The sequence below is a fragment of the Simochromis diagramma genome, unplaced genomic scaffold (assembly GCF_900408965.1).
Source record: "Simochromis diagramma unplaced genomic scaffold, fSimDia1.1 OVJJ01000822.1, whole genome shotgun sequence".
Taxonomy (NCBI): Eukaryota; Metazoa; Chordata; class Actinopteri; order Cichliformes; family Cichlidae; genus Simochromis; species Simochromis diagramma.
This window is the reverse complement of record NW_024387520.1, coordinates 3,299,604-3,327,558: the sequence shown is the minus strand read 5'-3', so window position 1 is coordinate 3,327,558 and position 27,955 is coordinate 3,299,604. Positions and strand designations below refer to the sequence as shown.

The 27,955-nt window shown below is 43.1% G+C and overlaps 1 protein-coding gene across 14 annotated transcripts in view; it reads left to right on the top strand.

Moving 5' to 3' along the window:
* The window catches only part of mef2cb (myocyte enhancer factor 2cb), a 69,273-nt gene that overhangs the window by 18,670 nt on the left and 22,648 nt on the right, over positions 1-27,955 (top strand). For all 14 annotated transcript variants that reach the window (XM_040019694.1, XM_040019693.1, XM_040019698.1 and 11 more), the window contains 2 exons: positions 12,516-12,758; positions 22,083-22,286. In XM_040019694.1, coding sequence (XP_039875628.1) covers positions 12,705-12,758; positions 22,083-22,286 — 258 coding nt within the window. In that variant the 5' untranslated portion in view covers positions 12,516-12,704. The remainder of the gene's footprint in view (positions 1-12,515; positions 12,759-22,082; positions 22,287-27,955) is intronic.

Below are 27,955 nucleotides of genomic sequence, written 5' to 3'. Positions count from 1 at the left end.
CTGTGGCAAGTTGTACAGAGGGAGAAAAATGGGCAGTTGCAGTTAAAGGGTTCATCTAAGTGTGTGTGTGTATCTGTGTGTGCTTTCTTGTGCATGTTCTCAGGCCTTCATTGGGTCATAAGGCTGGGGGATTTTTCTCAGGGCAGAGAAGGAGTGGAGGGGTGGAGGGTGGGGGGAATTGAATGATATGAGAAAAAAAATCAAGGGAAAAACCTTAAGAAGGAAAAAGGGGCATGTCGTGCCCGTTGGTCTGTGCATGCATGTGTCCAGCGCTCTTGAGGGCGTGCACAGCAGAATATGTGTGTATGTACGTGAAGTGGAAAAAGCTGTTGCCTTGCGGAGGGGACGTGCTCTGCTATCATTAGCGGAGGGGGTGAGGGGCAGGGGTAGGGTGGGAGGGGGACATGCGAGGTTATGTGAACGGTGCAGCTGTGCTCACAGCAGAGGGATTTGAGTGCAGGGAGTGGGTGGAGGGGTGGGGGTGGTGGTTTCTCCAGGCGGCCAGGTCCTTCACTGATCCACCAGCTCGCGAAGCCGATGAGAGGAGAAAAATTCAACCAAGAAACAAGCCCAGCGAAGCAAAACACAAACCCGCCTCTGCCCCTCTGTTCACTGTCCCTCCATCCCACACTCCTCTGCTCCTCCGCTCCGCCACTTTAGCCCATTATTTCCCCAAATAGGAAAAATAAATAAATAACGACTGATGGTCGATGGCAAGGATAAGAGTGCAAAAGAGAGAAAGAAGAGAGGGGGGAGCAAGTCACGATTTATATAGAATGCCTGTTCTGCTTTTCTGCCATCCGTTTATGCATTTTCATTTCCGATTTTCAATTGAAAAACGAGATAATAATGATGAAGATGATGATGATAAAAAATAATTTATAATTAAATGTTCTCAAGTAACTATACAAGGAATAAAGAATTGTTTTCTGTCTTTTTTTTTATTCAGGGGATTTCCCCAACAACTTAACATTCAAATTTGTTTAAAGCTAACTCCACACTTCTCTTCCTTTCCCCGGTGGAAAACGAAAAGACAAAAAAACCAAAAAAAACTTGAAGCCCACGTAGAGAAAAAGATGGCGACGCAGACGACGACCCAAACTCGCTTGTCAAGACGTGTGATCAGTCGCCGCAGAGAGCGAGACAAGGCAGAGGTGGCTGAAAGACGACAGAACACAGAATGGCATCAGCGCGCGCTGCTAATGCATTCAGCATGCCACCGTATCCAACAACAAGGCAGAATATCACACAGCTCACTTCACAAGACATCCCCACAACAACAACAACAACAGACGCATAAACGCGCGCGCGCGCGTGCGCTCGCCGAGGCGCAGTCATGCAGCCGCACACAGGCATTCACACATGCATAAATATCGGCGCGCTGCACGTTTTAAAACCAACCATGAGGAACAAGAATTTGAAAGCAAACAAACAAGTCAGAATGTAAGCAACTCGTATGAGACTTTGTGACAGAAAAAGAAGAAAAAAGTATAAATGAAAAATGAAATAACGGCTTTCGTTTCATGGGAAGACAAAGAGTTAAAAAGGACAAAAAAAAAAAAATTCCTGGCAGAATCTAGCGTAAGTGTGAGCTACGTCAAAGACAATGGTGAGCGCTGAGCTAAAAATAGAGTGTGGTCAAACGGCAGTGGCGCTTTGGCGGGAGTGGTCAGCTCTGTGTGATAGAGCGGCCTTCGCAGTCGGCCACATATTGAGAGCAGAGGCACTCTGCCAAAGCTTGTAGATTCACAGCAGTAATTTAATATTTGTTTGTCTCTATTATTTCATTCTTCCCCTTTCTCCTTGTCCCTCTCTCTCGCTCTTGCTTATGAGGGTTAAGTAACAGTATGCTTTATCAGATTACTGGGTCTGAGGTCTCTTTCAAACCTCACTTTGCCATCTTGATGTTGTGCAGCTGTGCAGACTCTTTAATCACACGCTATCTTTTTTCACTCACCCTCTCCTCCCTTCTCCTAGTCCTCCCTCCTCCCTTAACATATGTTAATTGGCTGCTTTCTGTGACAAATTACGAGCGCTCACTTTGATGAGGTCGGTTTGTGATGGTGCTGGGAGTGGAGTACAGTGGAACAGCCAGACCCTCACCAGTTCCCCCTTAACCACTCCAAAAAGGAGCGCGGCACCCAGCCGATGACTAATGAGAGGCTTGGACTGGGTCTGGCCTGGCTCGAGCCTTGGTGGGGCCACTCCCCTAAACAGAGGCTGATCTGTAGGTACCGTATGCCGCCACACGCCCTCCACACTCCATACAACCTTTTGCCTCATGCACCCCACCGCCACCACCCTTCCCCTGGGAACTGTAACGCTCTGTGAGAGCAGAAGAGTTCAGGCTGTGTGGTGGAAAAGACTCGCGTTACGCAGTTGTGCACGTTACACGTTATATATATGTATGTATTGTTTTTCTTTTCTTTATGAGACTGGACACATTTTCAGTGCTTTGTTTCGCTTTTGCGTTTACGGCTTTCTTTACGTTCGAGGCTTAAAACAAAAGCCCAGTAGTAGCATAAATTATAGATGCGGCACATACAGCTTGTGTCTCAGGTTTACATTGAGCAGCATGTGTGTGTGCATGTGTGTGTGTGTGTGTGTGTGTCTGTGGTGAAAAGGCAGTGCCTGGAAACATTAAACCAGCCATGCTTAAACAAACACTTACAATGGAACAATCTCTGTTTAATGATGCTCAGCATCAACAGGGAAACAATGCTCACCAATAATCAGCACAATCAGCTTGCGGTAACAAAAAGAAAGAAAGAAAGAAAAAAATGACATCATCCAAGTAGTGTGTTCTGTATTCTTTTTTTTGTGTGTGTGTTCTTAAGTGTTGTTAGTGGTAGGGTGTAATAATGTGGCTGTCTCCTGCCAGTCTGTCATGCAGTTTCGTGTTCTCGGTCTCTTTTTCTACCTCTGTCTCTCATTCTTACTCACTCTTTTTCTCCCTACTTTATGATCTAGGTTACTTGGTTTCCTAGCAGAGCACAGGGACCGGAGGAAGAGAAAAAGAAAAAAGAAAAACAGAAGGTCGAATCTATGAAGGACATGCTTGTTGAAGTGTGCAACCTTCTACTTCTCTGCAAATTACCCACACACTGTGCATAGAGTCAAAGCGGAGCTGTGGCTCCCATTTCAGCTCCGCAAGGCTGTGACCATGACATGTAACGCTGCTGGGAGCATCGCAGCTACGGGAGAGGTGCCGATGTACCGTCAGCTCCGGCGCTCGTTCGTCGCGGAGGACAAAAATATAATCGTTTTATATAATGGTATCGTTGTGGACTCTAAATTTGCTGATGAAGCGAGAAAAGGAAAAATAGTAAATTCCACAGCTTCCTCATAGGGCTGCCTGTCTGTACATGCTGACTTAGTTCCAACAACCTCAAAAAGGGAAATTGTTCTATTTATCTCTTCCCATCAACAAAATGCAAAAGAGATAACAGCCCATAAGCGACTTCTCATTTCCATAGCTACCAAACTGAAGCACACACACACACACACACACACACACACATATATATATATATATGTATATATATATATATATATATATATATATATATATATATATATATATATATGTACACACAAACAAACTGGGTGACAGTATGAAGTTGGTGAACAAAAACTGCACTCGGCCCTTTGCAGTTGCGTGAGGGTTAGCCATGTTAGCATTAGCCTGAAGGCCTTAATTGAGGCCAGGAGGGAGCATTTAATAATTGCTGTCACAAGATCAAATTTAATTCTCCTCTCTTCACAGCCACCACTGCTGTAGGGTAGAGTGAAACAAATTGTCATCAGAGATTTCTAAATGAACAAAGCTTTTAATTAGGGTGATTAGAATACTGTGGCATAGAGGAAGACTAAAGGGTGGGGGGTGTGATGAAATCATCAGTGGATTGTCTTCACCGTGATGTGTGGCTTTGATACAGTGCGGGGTGAAGAGTTGGGGCACGCGACTGCTATGGGAAGTTGTCTGTATCTTATAAGTCAGCAACTCATGTCGCCCTAGAAATTATATCCTATTGGAGCAAATTCTTTTACCGCTTTCAGTGTGGAGCGAATTAAATCTAGCTGTTCAAGAACTGTATTTTTTTATGAGTGCTGCAAGAGCTCCTAACCGGCGCTGACATTTTTTCTGTTCAACCAGATCGATACGTTTTGCTAGTATCTAAAAATACACATAAAAAATTATTAATGTAATATTTCCTCAATTAAAAGAGGATGCTCTATTTAAAGCCGTGCCTCTGTGTCTGCTGAGCGGGCACCGCCGCAGACAGGAACAAAGGCCGAACCCAGAATGTTGGCCGGCCGTCTCTCACCTTAATCTTGTTGCATGTTCACAATAAAAGCCTCAGTTAAACAAAGTAAATAAATAATAGGTTGTTTCTATTAAAAGAACTTTTAATTTGAAATGGCTGCATGATGTGTTTAAAATTAAGCTGGCTGCTCTGTGTCGTATACAGTTCAGCTACAGCTGTTGTGTGAGTGTTTTAGGTCCCTTGGTTGATGACCGTCTCCGTGTTGGTAGAGATAAGCGAGTGCCAAGTACTCAACTGTTTTTCTGAGTTTTATCCAGAATGAGTCACTGTCCTCTAACAGACTGATGAAGTAACTTTAACGTAGTCAAGGGAAACGAAGGTTTGTCTCATTAACAAGTCTGCTTCAGACAAAGACCTGTTACATTCTGCGGCTGAGATAAATAAAGGAACCGGGTTAACTTTCAAATCTTTACTGACATGTTCAACCAAACAGACACTATTTCTTTCTTATGATTGGGGCTAAATTTTCTTCAAAATGTATTCACTATCAGAAATTACTTGTATATATAAACTTCAATCCTAGGAGACAGGGTTGGAGTAAGCATAGCCCCTACAGTAATGAGGCCTTAGCTTCAGTTTGAAACCTCTTGACTCAAAACACACATACACACACTTTCTGCCCTTCTCCCCTCCCCTCCGACTGGAGAACATTGCTAACATCCCGAGACATTGTCATACTCGGCAGAGTACATAATTGGGTGAATATGTCAGTGCTTTGTGTTCTTAGTGACATGACTCCCGGCTGTTCCTGTGGGGGGCTGGGTGTGCTCACTAAAGGGTTTCTACTGCAATTTTGTTACATTTGGCTTATTGTTCATTATGGTTTTGCTTGTATTCTTCTAAATCCAGATAAGCATGTAACTCCTGATCCGTGCACGCAGACCTTGTCCTGTGACAGTGTGGTCATTTAAGCACGTGTGTGCATTAATTTTCTGTTCCTGTACCTTTGGTGTCAGCAGTTGGTCGCACCTGGGTCCTTCGGTAAACGTGGAAACATGCGAGTTGAGACAGTGGTTAATGCTGACTGAAGGGCGAGAGAGGGGGAGAGAGAGATGAAGAAGAAGTGAAAGAAACTGTGGTGGTGATGATAAAGTGAAACCTAGTGAAGTTATTTGTGTTTAAACATCAGATGTGTGTATCGCCACAATCAGCACCACTTCCATATTCAAAACCATTTTGATACCTCTAATTTCAGCCTCTCACACTGTACACTGATCTGTCGGGTACTTTGTCACTTCTTTTAAGCTAGTCTTTCTTTTTTTTAAATATATAACTTCTATCTATGCATTATGCTTTAATTCAGCCATTGTCACTGCTTATGCTCGAGCCACGGAAAGACTGAATGTACGAAATGGTGATTCACTCCAGTCTTTCCGGGGCCTCTCCAAAATGTGGCTTGCCTATGCTTCTGCTTTTTCTTCTCTTCTCCTTTTTTCACTGATACCATTTTTTCCAGCTTGGTTCAAGAGTATGTTTGTGGCGAGCCACGGTCCTCAAAATGTATTTATATATCTCTGATGTTCGTAAGTCACAGTCACAAAAAACAAAAAGCTGCTGAGAATTGAGCCACAACAGCCAGTCCTTCTCCCTGTTGTTGTCGAGCTAGCTTTACCTAGCTTTAGTGTGGGCCTGTTTGCTCATCTACCTTTGGCCTAGCAGCTGCTGCTTACAGCCCTTGGCCTCCTTTCAAACAGAGGGGTTGACGCATCGTGTCAAATCATTTTGTCCTTGGGGCAGGCAGCATTAGGTTATGGAAAGATGGCTCTCACCTGTCTCCGTACTGGCTCTGACGGATGGCTACCTATCTGCGTTGCAGCTCTGATGGCCCAAGGCCTGCATTTCCTGGTGCTGAGTGAGACGTACAGCTGCCCAAACGAAGGGCAGACCTCTGTACACTGTCGCCTCCATTTCTATTCACTCATCATATCAATGTGATACTTCAAAATTTTAGAAAAATGCAAAAGTGATTATATAGACACATTACTTGTGGGAGCGTCCGTAAACGCTTTCACAATTAAACATGTCTGTAAGCTTTCTTGTAGTTTACACGAAAAACAGACACATCATCATTTATGCATTAGTCCTCCAATTTACATTCACTCTCTAAATTATTTTATAATCCTAATGCCTTAATTTAATTTGAAAATGTTTGGTAAAGTTTGCTGCTGTGATGAAAGCCGCAGCAAAGTAAACAGAGAATGAATAAAGAAGAAGAATGACGTTCACGGCATCAAGGTACTTTTCTTCATGGGGATATTTTGACACTCCCCTCACAGGTATGCATTTACCACAAAAGATGCTCAGATGTGTTCAAAAGTAAAAAAAAAAAAAAAAAGTTTAGGGGGGTGTGCAACCAAGAACAACTAAAAATGCACTCATAACAAACCTGACAAATTCTTTTGTTCAAAAATGTTGAAACCAGTGAGTGTTTTCGTCTGATGCGTCACAGAAAGGTTATGATTTCAACATTTATTTTTTTGCCTTTTGCTTTGATTCATGAGTTCCTGCATAACCCCCCACCCTACCCCGCCCCCACACTCCTTCAAAATATGTCATAGCCTTACAAAACCAAGAGACACGTTTTGAGGAACTAGAAGTAACTGAGGCCTGAAGTATTTCGTATTGAGAAAAACATGGTTTCTGTTCATTTGTGCTCATTGTCGACCTTTGGAAATGAGAGGGGAGCGTAGCAGTTGAGTTTTGAACCCTAATTCTTACCCTGCAATTTGGGGAAGGAAAGACCTTCAGCACCTTTGATTGTCTATGTCTGCTGATGTCACATCCTTCCCCCTCCCCGCGTATCTGTGTTTACTTCCCGTCTTTCCGTCGTTCGAGACCAGGCAGTCTGCCGTTGTAAAAATCAGTTTGAAGTTTGAAATTCAGGTATGAAGTTTTAAGTTAAAGTAGGGTTGGTAAGGAATTGAGACGTCACCTTGAGGACTTACTAAAATATATTTATAAATATTTATTTACTTTGTTCTATAATGTCTCTCACACTATAAGTTGCTGGGAGAGTGTCTAAAACTTGTGCCAATCAGAGACTACTGGCTCACTTTGCTCCTCATCAATAGACGGGTGTCTCAGTTCTAAGGCACCTAGAGATTGAAAATAGAATACATGAGAAAGCGTCCCTGTCTCGGTAATGATACAACTAAACCATGATCTAATAGAGAGAGACAGGTGAAGACATATCCTCCAACACACATATACGTGCACACTTACACAGCAGCCTCTCAGTTTCAAGTTTAGCTCGAATGCTCACTGGGAAAAAAAAAGAAGAAAAAAAGGAATGAACACATTATAAGATGATCCACCGCTATCACTCTAATCCCCAGATGTACATGTTGCTAATCTCTTTAGCTGCTAACATGTTAAATTAGCCCTAATATCTGCTGAGATTCAAAACCATAGAGGCCCACCTACGTGTGGGCTACCGCCCAGGTTTAGGTCACTCGCCTCCCCCTTCACTCAAAAAAAGATACAGACTCTGGAGGGAGGGAGGGGGGGGTGGCAGTGATAGCCATTCGTCACCCTGCCTATCTTGCTCTGACAGATGGGGAGTGTGGCGTGCCACATAGAGGAGTCACTGCCTGTAATGACATTAGAGGCACAATGAGACCTGATACACATTTTTTTTCCATCCTGCCTAGCCATCAACTTGCTCCTTTGCTTGATTCTTCCCCGCCTCTCATTTCTGCTGCTGTTATGCCTTCTTCTCGCCTTACAGAAGATAAAGTGTTGTCTGCTGCTATTTCCAAATCAAAAGTACAAATGCACAAAGTGCACATTTAACATGCAAACATGCACATAGCTGCAGCAAAAACACAAGGAAGAAACCTCCGAAAAATCTACACTGAAAAAATGAAAACAGTTTCTGAGCCAAAAAAAAGAGTTTCCTACATAACAGAAAAACTCGCGTACAAATCGAGCACCGCGAGTGTGTACTGACGTTGAGATTGTTTTGTGTAAAATGGTATTAAAACATTTTTTTTTCTATCCTCGTCTTCCAGGAAATGGGAGTTTATTTAAAAACGAGAGCGTTTATTTAAATGTACCGTACACCTCCTAAAAGGTTTACTTACTGCAGTGTAAGATGTTATTTCAAATTCTCACAACCACATTTCCCATGAGGGACGGAGGACACTGGCATTGCACTTGTGCACACAGTTCATTTACAGTTGCCCCAGTTTTGTTTTTACGTTTCCCACAGAAATTCTCTGAATGCAGAAATAATCTCAACAGATGGTTGTGCACAACTTTAGTTCTTGGAAGTGGATCGTGTGTTCATTTCTCCTTATTTATTGCCACGTCCATCCACCTCATTCACAGAAAAAGGGGAAAAAAAAAACACAAACTGAAACTGTCTTTCAAAATGATGAATTAGCCCCGAGCATGAGTTAAAGTAAAGTTCCTGTTTTTTGTTGCCCCCTGATTCAAAGAAGTCATCTTTAGTGCATGTCCTCAATAACAAAGCCACATTAACAAGCACCCTACAGACGTCTATTAGAATGTGAAAAAGTGCCATGTGCTGTATATTAGTTTTTAGTGACTAAACACTTGGGAGAGGCGACCTAGAATCAAGCCTTGTGGTGCACTGAGTGTATATGTTCTCATTGTCCTCTCAGCTACACTTCTGAGACACAGAGAGAAAATGCTCATTAGATCTATGTGCTGAATTGCTCCTCTCTCTCCATCTCTCCCATCCTCCCCCAACCTTCATATCTCCCTCTCTGGCTCTCTCCCTCTCTCTCTCTCTCTCCATCCGTCTGCTTAACAGATGGGAGGGTCGTGGGCACAGCTCTTCCCCTCCCCCTGGAGAGGCCTGGTGCCTGTTCAAAAGATCCCTCTTTATGCTTCTCTCCATTTCTCTGTTTTTCTCCCAGCGCTCTTCTTCTCTTTTTATTGTCACCTTTAAAGCTCGAAGATACGATAAAACCGGCAGAGGCATAACCGTCGTCCTTCAGCACGCTCGGTGCCAGCGTGCCCTCTGACCTTAGCATTTGCCCACCCCGGCCTCCTTCCAGTTACCACACATTAGTGTGAATACAGGCATACCGCTAGTCAACAAGTCTACAGAGTATAACGGAGCTCTTTTGTTTATTCTTCATCTCCCACAGATTCATTCCCTCCTTGCCTGCTTCGGGATTAGTAAATTGGCTTAATGTGCAAGTTTGCTAGGTTGGTTTTTTTTTCTGCTGTCTTGCACCACGTGTCTTCATTTTTTTGTTTTGTTTCTTTCTCATTCTCTTTGCCCTGTCAAGGTCAGATGTCAGTGTCGCTGCCTTGCAAGACATTCCTGCCAAGGACAACTGTGCTGTGCCACTTGACCACGTTCACTAAGCAGTGCTTATTTCCTGCTTTCCCCTCCACTTCACTGTCTTGGCGTCACGAGGCTAAATTGGATTTAGTGATTCACTGCTAATCTGTTAAGTTAACCGATGATCTCTCCAGCGCTGGGGAAGGGAACGAAATGGGGAAGTGGGCACTTGTTCTTTTTTTTGTTTTGTTTTTTTTTACCCAGGAGCTGCCTGGCACCCATAAGGGACGGGGGTGGGTGTGAGGAAAAGTGAGGGGTGGTGGCAGGAGTGGGGAGGGGAAGTGGGGGGGGGGGGGGCAACTTGAGTCGTTGTTGTTGTTGTGTAGGAGGAGGTAAAGGAAGCAGGAAAAAGATGGGATGGGGAAGGAGGCTGGGTGAAGTTAAGAGGCACCAACATGGGGGTAAGCAGCAGCAGAGCTTCACCTCAGGGAGCGTTGGCTGGTGCTCAGAGCCAAAAGCGGGGATTAAATGTTCAGGACACGGGCTTAATCTTAGTGTTAATGTTACGTAAGGCCTAAGGTGTTGCCCCAGTGAGTGTTGACATTGAGAGGTTCAACTCTGCTCAGCGTGCTCTGGGAGAAACACGGAGGAGGTGCAGGCCAGGAGGCAGGGATCATGAAGGTAACGCCTCCTTGTTTGGAGCGATGCCCGGGCTGGGTAGTGTTGAGTACAAAGACTGGGAGGGGATGATGCTGTCAGCCTGTGATTGAGGTACGCTGGCTTGATTGATATCCTTGTCTGGCTGTCTTGTGCCAAGCGCCTTAGTGTTGGCTTGTAATCCTAGTTTGTCTGACAACATCCTTTTTTGTTTTCTTCCACAGGGCAGCTCTTTGTGTGTCTGTCTACGGATGGGTGTGTTTGCACAGAGCAATGCTAAAATGTTTTGGATAGCCTCTTCAGAGCTGCCACAGAGTTATTTTAGATCTTGTTATTATTATGATGGTGCAGTCCGGCTGTTGTCCTAACTGCCAAATGACGCATTTATGTTCGTATCTCAGTTCTTCCATGAGTGGGTGTATTCCAAACCATCATCTCAGGAAGTTTTTTGTCATGCATTTCATTATTGTTGAGACTGTATTGTCTCACTTTTTTCAGTTTTTGTGTGATGGACATTTTTGGCAGGCAATCTTATAAAATCCATAAAAATCAATGCAATGCTGTTTCTTTAATACAATGTAATATACTTACTAAATCCGTGTTTCGCATACATGCACTGAGAAGGCCTTAATTATAATGCAGGATTCTAAATTTTGAGTCGTGAATAAAGCACAGAGCCTGCATTTCATGCTGCAAATGGAAAAGATAGCTACAGCCTTGCTTGCGCTACAGGCCTTGGTCTGTCATTAAGAGCCACTGCATCCCTGGATGTCTCTATTATGAGTTTTCATTATCAATGTCCTACTCTCTAGCACAAAAAGGTCAAGTGCATAGCAATGTGCTGCATTCACCTGAGGGGTTCAGATCTTTCTTGTGCTTCCTCATGCATGTTACTCAATAAATACATGGATTCAGGTTAGCAGGAGGTAAAAAAAAAAAAAAAAAGGAAAGGAAAGGAAGTGCATTACAATGTGCAGGTATGTGTGCAGGAGTGCGCAAAGGAGAGAATATGAGAGAGTGAGGAAAAGAGCAAGGGTGTTTGAGAAAAAGGAGAGAGAGAGAGAATGATAGAGAGAGAGACTGAGACTGACATGTCTTTTGGTGAAGCGGTGTCGTCTTCCACATCAATGTCTGATGCTTGTGCTGCCAGGTGCCGGAAATCTGGTTCAGAAAGGAGAGAAGAGAGAAGAAGGGGAAAGTAGAGAAAAAAAGGCAGGGTAGATGGAGGATTTTTTTTTTTTTTTTCATGTGACGGCGTTGACAGCTCCCCTGCATTGCACTGAGCTTAAATAATGGGATGCTCATTTGCATAACGAGGGACGTTATCACCTCTACTGTCAAAAGAAAACACAACAACAGTTCTTCTGCTCCTCCCTGAGATAGATTGGGTTGGCCTACTTTAGCACTCTGGAGAGATGCACTGGAGCTCTGGCTTAGCCAAGCTCACACAAGAGCACACAGTTATGTGCACGCACACACACAGATGTACATGCACACGTGTACACACACACACAGTCACTCAGTCATGCAAACTTTTCGGAGCGCAACTCTGCTCTTCCGCCCATTCAGTCCAGCGCTTCAGCTGCTGGCCTGCACCTCTGGAACACAGGTACACACACGTTAAACTGTGCACGCGTTTATTGGCTACTCCGATATCTTCCGGACATGCAAGGTTTTTTTTCTCTCCAAGAAACCATTGTGTATCAAACTGTTATGTTGCCACATTTTACTTATTTTTACAAAGGCTTTGTTTTACCAGAACATGGCAACACTCTTAGGTCCTCATATTTTACATCTGTATACTATCCTAGCATATCGCATCTGCCGTTTTGGAGATGAGCTGCAGATAGAGTAGAAAAAAGTTGCGGCTGGCAGCTCCACTGTCAATACAGTGCAGTTTCATGGGAAGAAACAAAATGTATTTCTCAGTGTGGAGGTAATGTTACAGTGTTGGTGATTAGAGCGTTTAAGTTAGCGGCACTTCCAAAACACTGTCAAACTCTCTGTGAACGAGGCGAGATCCTGACAGTGCTGTCTCCTCTCATAGTCGGTGCCTAGGAAGAAAAAAAAATGCAAAAACTGATTTGCATGATATCGACAGTGAAAAACACAGCGGTTCTCACAACATTGTTGACAGATTCTTTGTCTTTCTTCACCCTCCCTTGTGGCTGCCACGATGCCACTTTTATTATTTTTTTTTCCCTCTCAGTATTTTGCCATATTTCATTTCATTTAATGCTTATTCTCCCCGACCCCTCCCTTCTGTCTTGCAGGTACAGATGCTGGAATCTTTGAGTTGATTGAAACAAATAGAAAGCAGGAAAAAAAAAGAAGAAAAGACAAAGCAAAGGAAGAGCGGAAACGTGAAGAGAAACAGGAGAGAGAGAAGAGAAGAAGAAAGAGAAGAGAGAAGAAAGCTTGAAGTTCTTTAGAAAGAGGAGAGAAAGAAAGAGACGGGGACGATGGGGAGGAAAAAGATTCAGATCACGCGGATTATGGATGAACGCAACAGACAGGTAAGTCCCGGGGGGATGGGAGGATGGATGAGTATGAGGATGGGGGAGAAAAGGGTGGAGGAGGGAGGAAGGAGAAACACCCTACACCCCATATAGCTCTTAACAATGAAGGTTTCTGGGAGTCTGGGCAATATGCGAGCTGGGAGACAGAGCAGTCCTTGCAGGGAAAGTACAGATATTGCTTTTGGTGGAGGAGTTCCATCGGCTTAGAATAGCAATGTTTGTTTCCCTTCAATCTAACAATCCAGTGTGAGGACACGAGGAGTGTACAGTGTTTCCTAAAATGGATTTTGCTTTAAAACTGTTGGGATTTTTAAAGCACATTCTGCATATCACAGAGAAGTCTGAGGGGTGCAGCCTACGCTCAACTGAAGCACCCTTCACACACCCAAGCCCTCACACCATGCCACCCTGTTTAGCTCCCTGCCAGTGGAATATTACCGGGCAGAGGGTGGTACCACCAGTGAGGCAGGGTGGAGGAAAATATAAACAAACAACCAAACAGAGGGTTCGGGATGGTCTGAAATGACACACTGGGACGCAAACACTGAAATGCTATTTTTCTCGAGCTAAATCAGTAACAGTGGAAGTGCTGTAGCTTTCCTCTGCCTAGAATAATACACATTAATTTAAAACAAAATGTCAACAACCAATGTTAAGAGTCAAAGAATCCTCTTAACGACAGCTGGCATCACTTGAGACTTGGGATAATAAATTGTGGACACTACTGTCTCAGGCAGGAGACAGAGCTCTCTCACTGCCCTTGAGGCCCACAATCGATCACTTCCTGTGGCATAGCTGACCACTGACACTTTGTCAGCTTCCTGGCAGCCCAATTGGATCCATACGTTGCTAATGTGGCCCCCGGATCACAGGTCAAACACACACACACCAGCACACACATAGTTCTGAACACAATCCGTTTCAATGCTGCTTGAGACTTCTACACCGCGTGACATTCTCAATAGTATTTCTGAGCCATTTCACAATGTGCTTTTATCAAACACAGTCATATGTGGCCGGAGCAAAGGCTCGGTGAATTGATTGGAGTGTGCCGGGGGAGTAATTGAAGTAGATGTTGGCCCTTGTCGTGACTAAGCTCAAGTGTGTTTGCAAGAAACAGGAAGATAATAGGAAGTGTGTAAGAAAGTTTGCGTGCTGGACTCGAAGAAGGTCACATCAGAAATGTTGTTTCTCAGAATCACAGATGCAGCATAAAAAGAAAGAGTGTAACCAAGAGTCATGTATAGAGACAGTTTTTGAAAAGTATGGAGGATGTGAGATGGTATATCTTTGTTTGTTATTGAGAGAGCCAGACGGACAGACAGGCAGAGAAACAAAGAAAGAGCAAGGAAGAGGTCACCGAGTTTTAGATGAGGACTAAAACTATCGTGTTTCAGCAGCACCCACACTTCCTCCTTGCTGTTATCTCAGCCCTCCTCTCTTATCCCACCTAAGAATGGGCCCGGGCTCTTCGACTCCTGAGGAAAAGGAGAGAAAGAGGGAGACAGGAAGGACACCTGAGGGAAATCGATGCCTGAGATATCCGGGCTTCACTTACAGGGAGAGGAGAAGGAGGCAGGAGAAGAGACTGAGGAGAGAGAAAGGGTTCATTGGGAAAAGAAAATCAATATATCGCAGGATTTTGTTGTTTTGATCCTTAAAACCATAGAGTGCTCGTTGATATTATGTACTCGTTGTTGCTTTTAAGCGATTTCGATTCCTCCTGATATTATATCATCGAGTCATGTGGAAAGCACCACATGTTCTGTGGAGCATAATGTCATAAAACCTACAGCCTAAAATAAAAAATGACATCACCGTGTTTTGAAGAGGCGGATATCACAAGACAGGGACAGAGACAGACACAGAAACTTAAATTTTCTTTTTTAAAGAAAAAAAAACAGAAGCTCAAGCTTTACATATTTTCACTTCCTTTTTGAGGAAATGTCCCAGAGCCTGAGCCAAATAAACACCAGAGGACTTTTTGCAGTGTTGCTTTTGACCTCACATTCTTCACATACTTTCAGTGTTTTACGTGTTTCTGAAAGCCCTTCTACAGCCTTAGCAGGTTACGATCTTGTTTGAATATTGTTATAAAATAAAATATATTGTTATTTTCCATAATATTCATTTCCAAAAGTTTTGGGAGTTGCATAAAAAACAAAACAGGATATGGCGCAACTCCTGCATTGTCCTTCAATACAATATATAGAGCGACTGTAACATTTCCTTGGTTATGACGCTCTTTCTAACGCAGCCCTCTTTGGAGTGGCACCACTCTGTGTAGCTGTCAACGCTACCTTTCCAACTACAGGGCTTTAGTGCCTCCTCACCCCTGCCCTCCATGCAGCTGCACCATCATATTGGGCACAGGGCCTGGCTCTCTCTGGGCGGCCACTTTGGGCTGCCACCTCCAGGCCCCGAAACACTTCCCAAGAGCAGTGGCAGAGGGGCCAGGCCTCCCTGGCGTTGACTGGCTGCCCGGAGTGCTGGACAGTGGGCAGCAGTGTGTGAGCCCTGGCTCCAAGCCGCCCGACCACTCAGACCCTCTCCTAGCCTCGGGCACATGAAAGAGCCCCCTGTGTCATAAACTCATGGGCTGTTCACAAAGAGCAGACTCTTGAGCCAGCTTGCAAACGCGCACAGATGGGCAGGCGCACACAAGTTAAACGTACAGGTGTGCGCACGCGCCCGCACGCGTCGACACCGTGGGCGTAGACCGATCGTAGCACACACCTTAGACGGTTCATTTGGAGCCTTTGTTAACGCAGCAGTGACAAACGCATATGTGTATGCACATGTACACATCTAAAAACACATCTATCTCTCTGGAGCCCGTGTTGTGCATCGACTAATTTGCTGCAATTGGCTCTAATTAGTGTTACCTCTCCAGCCAGTCTGCTCAGTGGGCTTAATTTAGGATGACTTGTTTGTGTGAATCATTGTGTTTGTGTGTGTGCGTCTTTGTGTCGGACATATGGGTTTCATGGGGGAAGGGACCCGAGGCCAAAGGTTAAACATGTATCAGGTCATCAGTGACAGGAAGTAAAACACGAGGATCTCCCAACTCCCCCAAACAACAGCCATACCAGCACACACTCGGCCAAAAGAAGCTTTAAAAATGCTGTGACTTTGTTTTTGGTGTGTTTTTTAAAAAAAAATTCTCTCTGGTGAAGAGAGCCACGTTAACTGCACCGCTGTCGCTGTAGTAAGAGGGTCTTTTTGTTTCTACGACAAAGCATTCTTCCCTCCAATCAACAGTACCGGGGTGAGAAAATGTGCGAGTGACATTAACAGCAGGAAAATAATGAGGCCCACAGGGTAGCTCCTCACCCCTGCACCCCTCCTCTAATTCCCTGTTTCCCACCTTCTACCATCTCGTTCATTTACCACACAGAGTGGCACTCCTTTCTATCGTATGTTCAGCTAACCTGTGGGCTCGCTAAGCTCTCACCTTCACTTTGTTTCCCCCATTTTTTCCGCTCATTTTTTTTTTGTCTCAACCGCCAGTTCGTCACTTCACTCTAACCACTCTCCCCACTACAAAGCATCAGTGTTATAGCTTTCGATAGTTCCTTTCTTTTGTGTGCTCTGGAATTCATCCCTTTTTGATCTATTAAAAGAAATCTGTGTATTAATGAAAGCATATTTTGCTGGATAAGTAAAAAAAATTAAAAATAGAGGGCATACCATAAAAAGTTTGTTGCTAATGACACCAGCCTTTTTATTTGGCCTTGGTTTTATTCATTTTTTTTTCATCTATAACTTTCAGATGAGCTCGTAATCTGCAGATCATTTGCACTCTCACCAAAAGGTTCTCATGTATTAATAAAAAAAAATAAAAAATGGGGTAATGTGGTTTTCTTCCGAACTGATTACCGGAACAATCAGACACACATGTAGATAAAGTGAAATGAGTTTAAACCAATTAGTTCCCTGTTTTTACTTATTTTCCTATTGCGAAAATCTGCTAAAAGTAAAAATAGCATCCCTTGCATAAAGTATACAGCCTCGGCCTCAGTGCCACACTGACAGTTTATACCCTTCAAATGGATGACAGCAAAGTTATTTTTGTCTTTCTGACCACTAACTTGGGCCTTGCAAATGTGACATCCCCTTTTTTTAGTCAGCGGGTATATCCTTTTCCAGTTGCGGTTTTTCAGCATAAACAAGAACATGCTGAGATGTAATTACTTGCTTGGCTAAGAAAAACAATCTAAACTGGCGTGGACTTGAAGACATCTATGGTTGTACCTGCCATTATTAAGCTATCACCATTAACTTTCACACGCAATTTTTTAACTAACGTGGGATTAAGATACAAAACGTTTGGACCACACTCTCTCCCGCTCTTCGGTGTACAGTGCACCCTGTGATGACGAGTGGGGTTTTTGAGGAGAGAGAAGAGCACGGCATATATTAGAGGTGGGACAAAGCCTCTTTTGTCGTAATGCCTGTCTTAACAGCGTCTTGGCTGTGAGGCAAAGTTCAAGCCAAGGTCTTCGGCTCCTCTTATTCCTTTTGCGTAAGCTCGTGTCTTCCTGCTCGGCCCCTGACAATGGGATAAGTGTTTGTTTCAAGTCAAATCTCGCTGCTCCATAGGTGACTGACATCTATGTGTGTGTGTGTGCATGTGTGTGTCTTCACATGGCCATGTTTGGTTTGCTAACCAGCAGTTTTTTGGTGCCTGTCTCCCCACTCCTCCTCTTCCTTCGCCTCCTCCTCCCCCAGGGAAGCAGGCAGGAGGTGGGAAGCAGAAGCGAAGCCATTGTGAAGGGGAAGCCACTGGCCTCTTCCTGTTATGAGAGGAAATGCATACAAATGTGCTTCCTGTGCGTCCGCCCCCTCTTTTCTCCTCCGTCTTTCCCCTCGTCTTTCTCTCACCCATGTGGCAGAGATTCAGCCTCTCTCCCCTCCTTTCTCTGTGTCCCTCTGCTTTTCCTGGGTGTTTCTCTCCATGTGAGCCAGATCAAATGCAGCAAGCGGAGAAGAAATTATTAAATTTTTATACATTAGTTTGAATTACATTTTTTTTGTTTTTTTTCACCAGTCATTTTCTGGTGATAGCACACCAACTCACAAGCTGACAGAAATAAAGAAAGAAAAACAAAAACAAATTAACTCAAATTTGTTCAATAAAAATTTACAAAAGAGAGACTTTAACAGGGCAGCTAATGGTAACGCAGCTGAGTGGTTGCTGGGTTGTCTGTTTGTGTGTGTGCATTAGTCTAAAGCTCTCCTGGGATGGGGTTTGTGGAGGAGGATAGGGGTGAGTGAATAAGATGTGTGTTGCAGCGAGTGTACAGTTTACGAATAGTTTAGTTCATGTAAGTAAATGCCCAGAGTAGTACTTAATAATTGTTTGTAGATGCTGTGGAAGTGTGGGGATGATTTAGTGTCCTTCACAGGGTCTTTTGAAGGTAGTCATTGCCGAGATCTCTTCTATAACTGAGTAATCTCTTAGGAGCTTAAGCTTGTTGAAGTAACATTTGGACTTTCTGATACTTGCGAGGTTCCCCTGCACATGCATTCATTCAACCTTTGCAAGGTTCAGGCCAAACTTCCTAATTCTGTCTTTTTTTTTTTTTTAATTGAAGAACGAAAATCAGAAAGCATCACGTTGAGACACCACTGAGATTTGAGTTCTGATAAACTAGTTTTTTGCATATTTTATGGGAAGAATTTATGCGTCAGGGTTAGAATTTGAATATGGTTAGACTAGCATGCCAAGACATCTGTAAAGTAATGTGTCCCATTCCAATTAGTTTAGGTCTTTACCTTCAACGATGACCAAAAATAGTCAACGCATTTTTCCTGCGTACTTGTATGTGTGCTTTTATGTGTGTGAAGATAGGTTTCACACTCTCGTTACCAATATACTGTGAAAAGACACAGTTGGGTTCACACTCACACACTCGCACTGTTCCCTTTTACCAGCATGCACGGCACTGTAATGTCATTCTCTCTGTTATTAACATAGTGATGTGACTAACAGCACCCACTGACCAAGGAAACAAAGATTACACCCACACTGACATATGGGTGGTTTACAAAATGTTTTGTGTTTTAACAACAAAGACAGAGGACTCATTGAGTAAAAGAAATGTATCAGATTTCAGATCCATCCATTTGCATGTATAGCAAATGTAAATGTTTATGTTTTTTTTTTAAAGTGATGATTTGTTCAGTCCATACAAACTTAGAAATAGTAACACAAGGTAAGGTACATTAGTGTTTGGGTTACATATTAAGCTTATTGTCCTGATCTTTGGTTACGAATATAGCATGTAAGTGTTTAAATATTGCAAAACTTCATCTTTTTTATCAAGTTTCTTCAAAAGACTGTAAACCAACGACACCTCACATAGATTTAGTTTTAAGTACTTGGAAAACAGGTTCATAGTACCTGTTAACCGCTTCTGTTTGGGCCTAGTGAGATGTTTTAAGCCTGCACAGGAAAGACTGGAGGTGACATAAGCAAATTGGACGTTGATGGGCTAAAAGTATTGCGAGATGACATCATATGATGCCAGGAAGTCACAACAGAGTTATCTTGAAAAGTCAACTATTGAGCTTCAAAACCTGCATTGATGCGGTGCAAATCAGCATGTCCTCCATGCCTTGTAAGATCTTTGCGGACTTTAAGCATTCACTCTGTTTACTTGTGGGCATTTCTCTTATATTCGTGGATGTATGCACACAGCGTAGTAGTATGTGTTTTAGAGGTAGCATGTTGTACGTGTCAGGTTGAGATAAGGCGCGGGGGGGTGTGATGTGATATTTATGTAGGTGTTATAGTTTGGTCAGTTAAAACTTTTCATAATCGCACCCATTCTCTTCCCTGTGGTGCTGTTGAAGCCAGACTATGTGTAAATTATAATATGTGCGAAATGCTTCTGCACGTAGTTACTCATTTAAAGCATGAGGCTAAAGACAACTTTGATTGAATTCCGCTCTTTGTTTTCTGCATTTTGAGCTGAGAAGCCGAGAATGCGTGTCTCTGAAAAGTACATTGAAGCATTTGTATGCGTGCGGTGAAGCTCGCGGCAGTCCTCACCTTTGAGACCGGCTGATCTGGACCTCTGAGACCCACACCCCTTCCAACTGTGCGTCCCATGTGCACACTTTTTTTTTTTTGAAACATTAATGGCCCCAGCAGAGTGAGTGACTGAGTGAGTGGCTGATAACGGAGCTTGGCCGCCAGCTAGCTGTGTCCTGCGTCTGCCCCCGGTGCCCCATGCATCAAAACACCAAGGGAAGACAACACTCTGCTTGTCCTGTCCCTGAAAAGCACGCCTTGACCTTATGTTCTGCAGTCCTGTCATCTTATTTACCTGCACAACTTGTAATTCAGCCTCACTCTTGTAGGGCTTGCAGACCCTCTTTTGGGGTGCTCACTTTTCAGCTGTGAATAAAGAGCGCAGAGTGATTTGAATATGACAATTAATCCTATTGTCACAAGATGCCATTTGATCTTAGACTATAAAAGTGAGGCTTGTTTTTTTGTTTTTTTTGTCACTTTTCAGCATGCCTGTATAAATGTCAGCATGGTATTTAGAGCCCAGGGGAGCGTTTTTCTACACATTTCGTCAGTGAGTCACACGTGTGTGTACCGAGGTATAGAACCTGACACAGTGCTTTGTAAGGAGGTAGCACGCCGCATGTCCGTGTCTTTGGTTTCAGCCTCTGTTGTCTGACAAGATAGTTTGGCATGAGGCGGTGACATCAGTGGAAAACTTTAAGATGGGGTGGGGTGGGGTAATGGGGTGGCAGCGACAGGGTCCAGGATAAGACGGTCCAGTCCTGGTAGAAAGGCAGAGCAAGAGAAAGTCAGGGTGGAGGTTAGGGATGGTTTGATGTTCCGTTCCCCTGGTGCATCCTGGGAGATATTGTTTCAAGAAATTCAAAACTATCTATCAATATCTATTCAAGCCTATCTCCTCTTTCAGTTGTAAAAAGAAAATGTGAAGGGCAAGGCATGATAGGTAAATGCCAAAAAATTCTATTCAGGATCTATCACAAGCAAGGCTTTCTTTATAAGGGCCTTATAACTGTATTCGGAGCTTGTATTTGTTCTGCATTCATCTGGTATCTTTGGCCCACTTAAGTGCTAGAGGAGAATGGGCAAAAATGCAGTTAATCAACAAACTGAGATTGTTAGTTACCAGCTGGGTATAGTTCTGGCAGAATTTCCTCTTTATTAAAAAAAAACAAAAAAAACTTTGTCAATACAAGTCTCCAATGTAAATAATACACACAGTCACAGAGGAACACAAGAGACAGTTCTATTAAAAAAATGGGGAGGAAAAAAACATGCTGCTGTGTTAAGAGAGGCAAGCTGGCAGTGGAGCATTTTCTCTTTTTTTCCCATTCAACTAAAGAGTGCGCACACATGGCTTGGAAAAGAAACCAGGTGCAGCTCACTGGCATTAACTCACTTTCACTGTTCTAGTTTTGATTCAAACAATAGAGGAATAAGGCTGTTCTATTTTGACAGTGTTGGTCCTTGTGTGCCTGTATTACTAAAGGTACTTGTCTTGGGCTTCACACACATACACACACAGATATATATATATATATATATATATATGAAGGAACAGTAAGAGAGAGGGGAAAGAGACACTTTTTGTGGTTCAAGTTAAGCGTGTTATCACGATCTGTGCGCTGACTAAGTGCTTTAAGTATGGTCGAGGAAGCTATCTGTTATTTATATCACTGCTTGTTATTTGCTATGAGACTCGGTTAATTGGGCAAGACAATAACTGAGCTAGTGTTAATGTCGCTACATGGAAAACGGTTAATCTCAGCTCATTTTTAGATGAAAATAGTGTGTGTTTCTTTTGTGCAGAAGCACACATTCGGACCATCTGAAAAAAAGACAATTTAACTTGACATATGTTCCAGGATGAGACTCTATGTGCTTTGATGTACAAGCAATAACTGACCTTCTTTACCGTTATCTGACTGAGACAGAGTATTTTCAGTTCCTTAAATGCAAGCCCAGCTTCTTTTTTTCCTTTTTCCTGGTATAGTGGATAGACTGTTACAGTCAGTGGGTGTTAAACCATTAGCAGACTTCACTTTCCTTTAATGCCATTTCCCTGAAAACTCAAAATTTTTAAAGAGGAAAGTTGCGGTGTCAAATTCCTATTTATTCTCTCATTGCAAGCGAAGCGGTTGAGGGTGGGGGATTTTTTTTTTTTTGTCATAATCAAATTCTTATAACAAGTCAGATAAAACAGCCTAGTTTGATTGTAAGTGTGCCACAAAAGTAAACTAAACACAAATCCCTCTTCTCCCTTCTTCTCTCCTTTCACTCAGGTGACATTTACAAAGAGAAAGTTTGGCCTGATGAAGAAGGCGTATGAACTGAGCGTGCTGTGTGACTGTGAGATTGCCCTGATCATCTTCAACAGCACCAACAAGCTGTTCCAGTATGCCAGCACAGACATGGACAAGGTCCTGCTTAAATACACTGAGTACAATGAGCCCCATGAGAGCAGGACCAACTCTGATATTGTGGAGGTAAGCTACGAGAAAACACAGACGGCACACACACGCGTGCACGCGCACAGCCACACAGGAGCGCACGCTCGGGCGCAGACATGGACGCTCATGCAAACGCACAAGCAGACAGATGGTTACAGCATTTGTGACTCATTCAGCAACCCTTACTTCTCTCTTTTAGTCTTCACACCTAACATAGTGTACAAAATAATTGCTCCCATAGTTTGTCACTTTTCCCCAAGGGTTCAGTACCACTATCAATCACTGTTAGAAAAACTTATTTTAAGACTCACAATAAGTCATTAATTTCAAGACAGCGTGTTTATTCAAATTGCCTTCTTGTGTCGCCTGCACTTTGCAGCATAAAAGAAGTAGCCTATCATTGATCTGGGCCTTTTAGACTGTCACCTGTGGTGTGTAATCACCACGCTGTGCCCTTGGTGTCTTGTCACCATTGATGTGCCTGTGAGAGGAGGATGTTGATCGGACTTGCTTTGGACACATGTCGCTAGAGTGGCTCAAGGCGATGTTAAACAGCGCTGTCAGCCACGCCACTAGGCAGGTAGATAAAGCAGGAAATGACGCTAGCACCCTCCTGGATCCTTAAGCTTTCAACGTGAACCTGTTATGCAACATTCACTCTGGAGCTCTGACCTCGTGGGCCACACACAAACATGAATGCAGTCATGTGAAGTTTATCCCTTTCCCCTGCTCTCTCTCTTAATTACGCTCACACTGTGCTTTGCAAATGTAAGTGTGCCTGCCCCACAAAGCAATCCTGAATGGATATTACATATATGTATATATATAAACATTAGAATCCCTGCTCTTTGTCTTTATTGTTACACAGAATCCTTAAATATATAAATCCAGATTTAATTAGACTCATTTTACTACAACATTTGCTAATTCCATACATTTGCCTGTTAACCAGAATTAAAATCCTCTTTATGTTTGATGTTTCCAATTCTACCCACCGACCAACACAATAGCACAAGTAGAATAATATGTATCCCATTTTAATTTTAGAGCAATCTATTGTGACAGTAAATACTACATAAATACTGTTTAGGACTTTGAGGTTAAGAAACGAGTCTGTGTCCATATATAATCCCCTATTTTTAAATCAATTGTTATTGTAGAATACAACTGATTCACAACATATTTTGCTTGCAAATGATAAGTCACCTGGTTATGTTCATGGAAGATACACAAAATAAATAAATAAAAACATTAACATTATGAAGCGGTTGGCCACTCTAACACAGGACAGAACAGCATGAGACTTTTTTTTTCCATATGGCTGTTACTGGGCTTCATGCCCATCTAACATCAACTGGTGTTCACATGTACATGTACATATTGCCCACGTTTTCTACATGTCATGTTTGGAGTTAGCCAAAATAAATTATGTGGTAAGAAATGCTGTACTACTGTTGTACATTAAGTGCATTAGGCATTAGCTAATGATGATCTTTGTCAAACACTGTGTAGATTTATGTGTAACCACAGCTTATTTTTTAATGTTACTAGAAATACTTATCAATTGCCGGAGTTTCATACTCCTTAATTGTATGCCTTTAGTAATTTTTGCATACTTTTATCACCAGTTTGCCTCTCAGCACAGGTGTCCTTTGCTCACCAAGTCTTTCACTCACTCTGTAGTCAGTTTATTATCCTTCCCCAGCTGAACCCATGAAGAGAGTGATGTATAACTAGTGCTTGTGACAAGAGCTCCCTGCTTTGAAGCTCTTTCTCTAACTGTCTCCATTAGAGAGCAGAGGATAGCTAACGTGTAAACAGCCATGTCAGGGGGAGATGGTAAAGAGCCTGGTGGGGGGAGAGTGCTATAAAGCACTACATATAATGTGATCCCTGGAGAACGGAAGCTCTGCCATCTCTGAGAGACTCACAGCGGGAGAAATCGACCTGAAGAGGCCTTTAGCCTGAGCTGCGGTGTGCTAAAGGGATTGGCCACAGGGTTGACACTAGCACGTTTAGCGTGGGTGGGAGGGAGGGGGGGGGGGTGATGGGGGGGGGTATAGAGAGGGAGGGGGAACAAAGGGGAACAGCATGGTCAGATCTTTTCCTACAAGCCATGTGTGCCAACGTCAAAGCTGCAGTAACATGGGTGGCGTGTTGAGTTTTAAGTAAGGAGCAGAGCAGACTTCCTCTTGAGATGGCAGGATGATGAAAAGGAAAAGAGGAGGTTCTTAACAAGATGAGGCGCTGATTTTAAAGTGTAACAAAACAAAGCAAAAACATAAAATAAAAATCTTAAATATGAAGTCGTATATATGTCAGATTTAATTTCAAATTTGTAGAAAGCTCTTGTCTCTGCCACTATGCTCAAATGCATGCATCTCTCTTCCTCTGTTGCTGCTGTGCCTGAAGGTGTAGTGGGAGGAGAGGCAGAGGTAGGGGAGCGGAGCTCAGAGTGTGGGCGGCTGGCATAGAGGCCCGCTACATTAGCAATAAAGCTCTATGTAATTAGCATGTCTTTGGTTGATAATTAGCGTTGTTGAGAGAGTGGCACTGAGTACGTTGCACAGCCTCTCTAGCAACAGCATGTTTACAAGAGGCTGGAGGGCTTTTCTCTCTACCTCTCTCACTCTAGTCTGCCTTTCTCTTCTGTATCTATTTTCTCATTGGAGTCGCTAAGCTATTCTTTTTTTTTCATTATTATTATTATATAGAATTTATGTTTGGGTCAGTGGGTTTATTTATTTGAAAGACAGAAATAGGAAATAGAAAAAAGAAAGAGAGGAGTAGTAAAGAAGGTCTGATGACTCACTGCAAAACCGTTTCATCTAGGAACAACACTTGTTCAAATATATGAGAAAGCAAGAGAACAATAAACCAAAGCTAACCCTCCTGTGAGAGAAGTGGTGAAACAAAAGAGACATCACTAATGGAAATTATGTTCACAGTGCACAGTGTCTTTTATTCTGTCTTTCTCCCATCACCCCCAACCTGCTCCTCCCTCCCTGGCTCTGACAGAGGTTTCTTCCTGTTAAAAGGGAGTTTTTCCTTCCCACTGTCACCAAGTGCTTGCTCAAAGGGTTTCTTAGACTGTTTGGGCCTTTCTTTATATTATTGTTATCTTTATCTAATAATATAAAGGTGACTTGAGGCGACTGGCGCTATATAAATAAAATTGAATGAACTGAAAGACATATACTAATCAATAGAGTAGCAATTAGAAACAAAGTGAGGATTTTTTTTTTTGTTAGTCTTATACACTCTTCAATTTAATCCTATTTCATGTAGGACCTGTTAGCCCACTCAGACTCCAGTGACTGGATTAAATAAAAACATAATATGTAGCTCTTCCATAAAAATACGGAGAAGTCCACTTAATTAATGCTAAGTGTTCAAAAACACATCCAAGCTGATCTCTCTCTAGTAGCTCGATGAAAGCAAACACAGAGGCAGACCCGCCATCATTTGATGTCCATGCAGGTTCCAAGTGTGCCGTCCTGGCAGGTCTACAGCACACTCTGAGTCTGGCTCCGGATAAAACAGTCAAACATGCAGATAGATTTCCTATACTCTCTGTCTGCCAGGCCAGTTTCCTGTACATGTGAACAGCATTAGAGGAGAAATGGTAAGCTGTGTTGGGAAATGACAATAGAATAGATTCATCACTCGCTTTTTCGCTGGTTTTATTCATGCTTAAGAACAATCACTTTGAGCCGTTACTGGTGATTTATATTCCGGTATGGGGGTTGTTAATTGCAATAGCACATGAAAGAGTCCTTTCTTCCCCTCCTGATGATTGCAGATCTATCCCAAACCTAAGAAGCATTGGCTGGGTCTTGCTGTGATCGAACAGCCCCAAATCCAACAACGCACTTCGGCTTTGCCAAATCCCTTTTCTACAATGTGCTTGTTTTCCCCCCGCTGTTGAAACAAAGAACACAGGTTTTTGAAACAACCGAAGGGTTAGTGAGTGTGTGATGATCTGAAGATATATCGCCTCAACACCTAAAAAAAGAATCCAAAAAAACCTGCAAATGAAAAAGTGTTTGTGTGCCTGTATGCACACTTATAGCATATATGTGCTTAAACACACAAATACACTAATGTGTTTGCTGTGTAGGTGTGCTCTCACAGTGGCCTCACTGCATGGGTGTATGTGTGTGTACATACACAGTGACAATTGGCTCAAACCCTGCAGCACTAATGGCATTGTGATGACCTCAGCCAGGGTCACACGCTCCGATGCCATTGGCTCAAGTATCACATGGAATAGCACATGGCTCTTGGTACTGAAGTGACCTGCATGCTTGCCTACCTGCCAGAGGATGGCCACTGGCCAATCCCATTTCCAGCAGATTAACCTAATCTGAAAGTTCAGCTCACCCTGTAATCTTAAACAGCAGCAGCAGGGATCTGACTCCCTGCCTATCCTCAACTCTGTTTTTTTTCACTTTCCCTCCCTCTGTCCTTACCCAGAAAAAAAAGCTATTGAATGAGAGGGGGACGGGAGGGACAGAGGGATGGATGAGTGTGAGAAGAGAAGGAGGGAGGGAAAGAGGGATGGCAGGAGGAAGGCTGGTAATTATTTCCAAAGGTCATTCTGTTAATGACTACCTGCTTGGCTAATGAGATTCAGCAAAGCTCCCTCACCATGTTTCACCCTGCGTATGTTTCACCCGTGTGCCGAGATGTGCGAGAAGCACAGGTGTGATTTCAGCCCAGTGACAGTACACTTGAGGGAGGGAGAGTGTGAGAGAGGGGGTGGTGTGTGCTGCTGGAGGGGTGTAAATGAAGAAACATAAAGAGAAAGTACATCAAGCAGGTATATGCATTCCAGCTCAACGCTCAGCCATTTGGAAAGAACATCACATTACCATACATTCTAAGCACTGCTTAGCCGATTTCGCCATCTCCTCAAAAAATTACTTACTTTCTCAAGTTCTCCAAGCCAACCAGACCTGAGCTCCCTCTCTGAAGTGCTAGTATGCTCGAGTTCTGCCTCGCTCTTATGAAAATATTTTCCAGCTATTCTGCGTGCTTATTTGGTTTCTAAACAGCAACGAGAACATTAGCCTTGAGCGGTTTTTCGATGCTGATCGGCTCACTGAATGGCTTCTTCTCATAGCTCTTAAAACTGTATTAATTGCTCCAACAAGAATGCAATTTATACCCTATTGCTTTTGCGTTGGTCGCCTCCAAGAGAAATAAGGCCGTCGTATCATATCTTGTGCTTTGGTTGTCCACGGTAATTGAGTGTGCAGTCATTTTGTGTTTTTTGGAAGAGGTTGCATGTGGTGTGACATGGCAAGGGGTTGTCGGCACGAGGCCTCGGTGTTTACCGGGGATGAAGCGATTGACAGCAAGGCTTGTTTGTCCTGATGAGCTAAGGATTAAGTTCTGAAACTGCTTTGAGGGACTAAGTAAATTAACCTTGTGACACTGACGAGCTCGTAGTAAAGCGGTTTGTTAAAACAAAGGCTCCCGATGACAGACTGTTTACATGCTGTAGCAGGTTGTCAAAAATTCCTTGTATATGGGGTTGAGTGCATGTTAATTAACGTTGAAAAGCAGGAAAGAGAAATTGTACCACTTTCAATACTGCTTCACACATCTCTATCATCAGTGCATAATTCATATTTACAGTGTTAGCAACAATTCATCTATTAATTTACAAGAATACTGGACTAGTGTAATAGCCTGTTGCC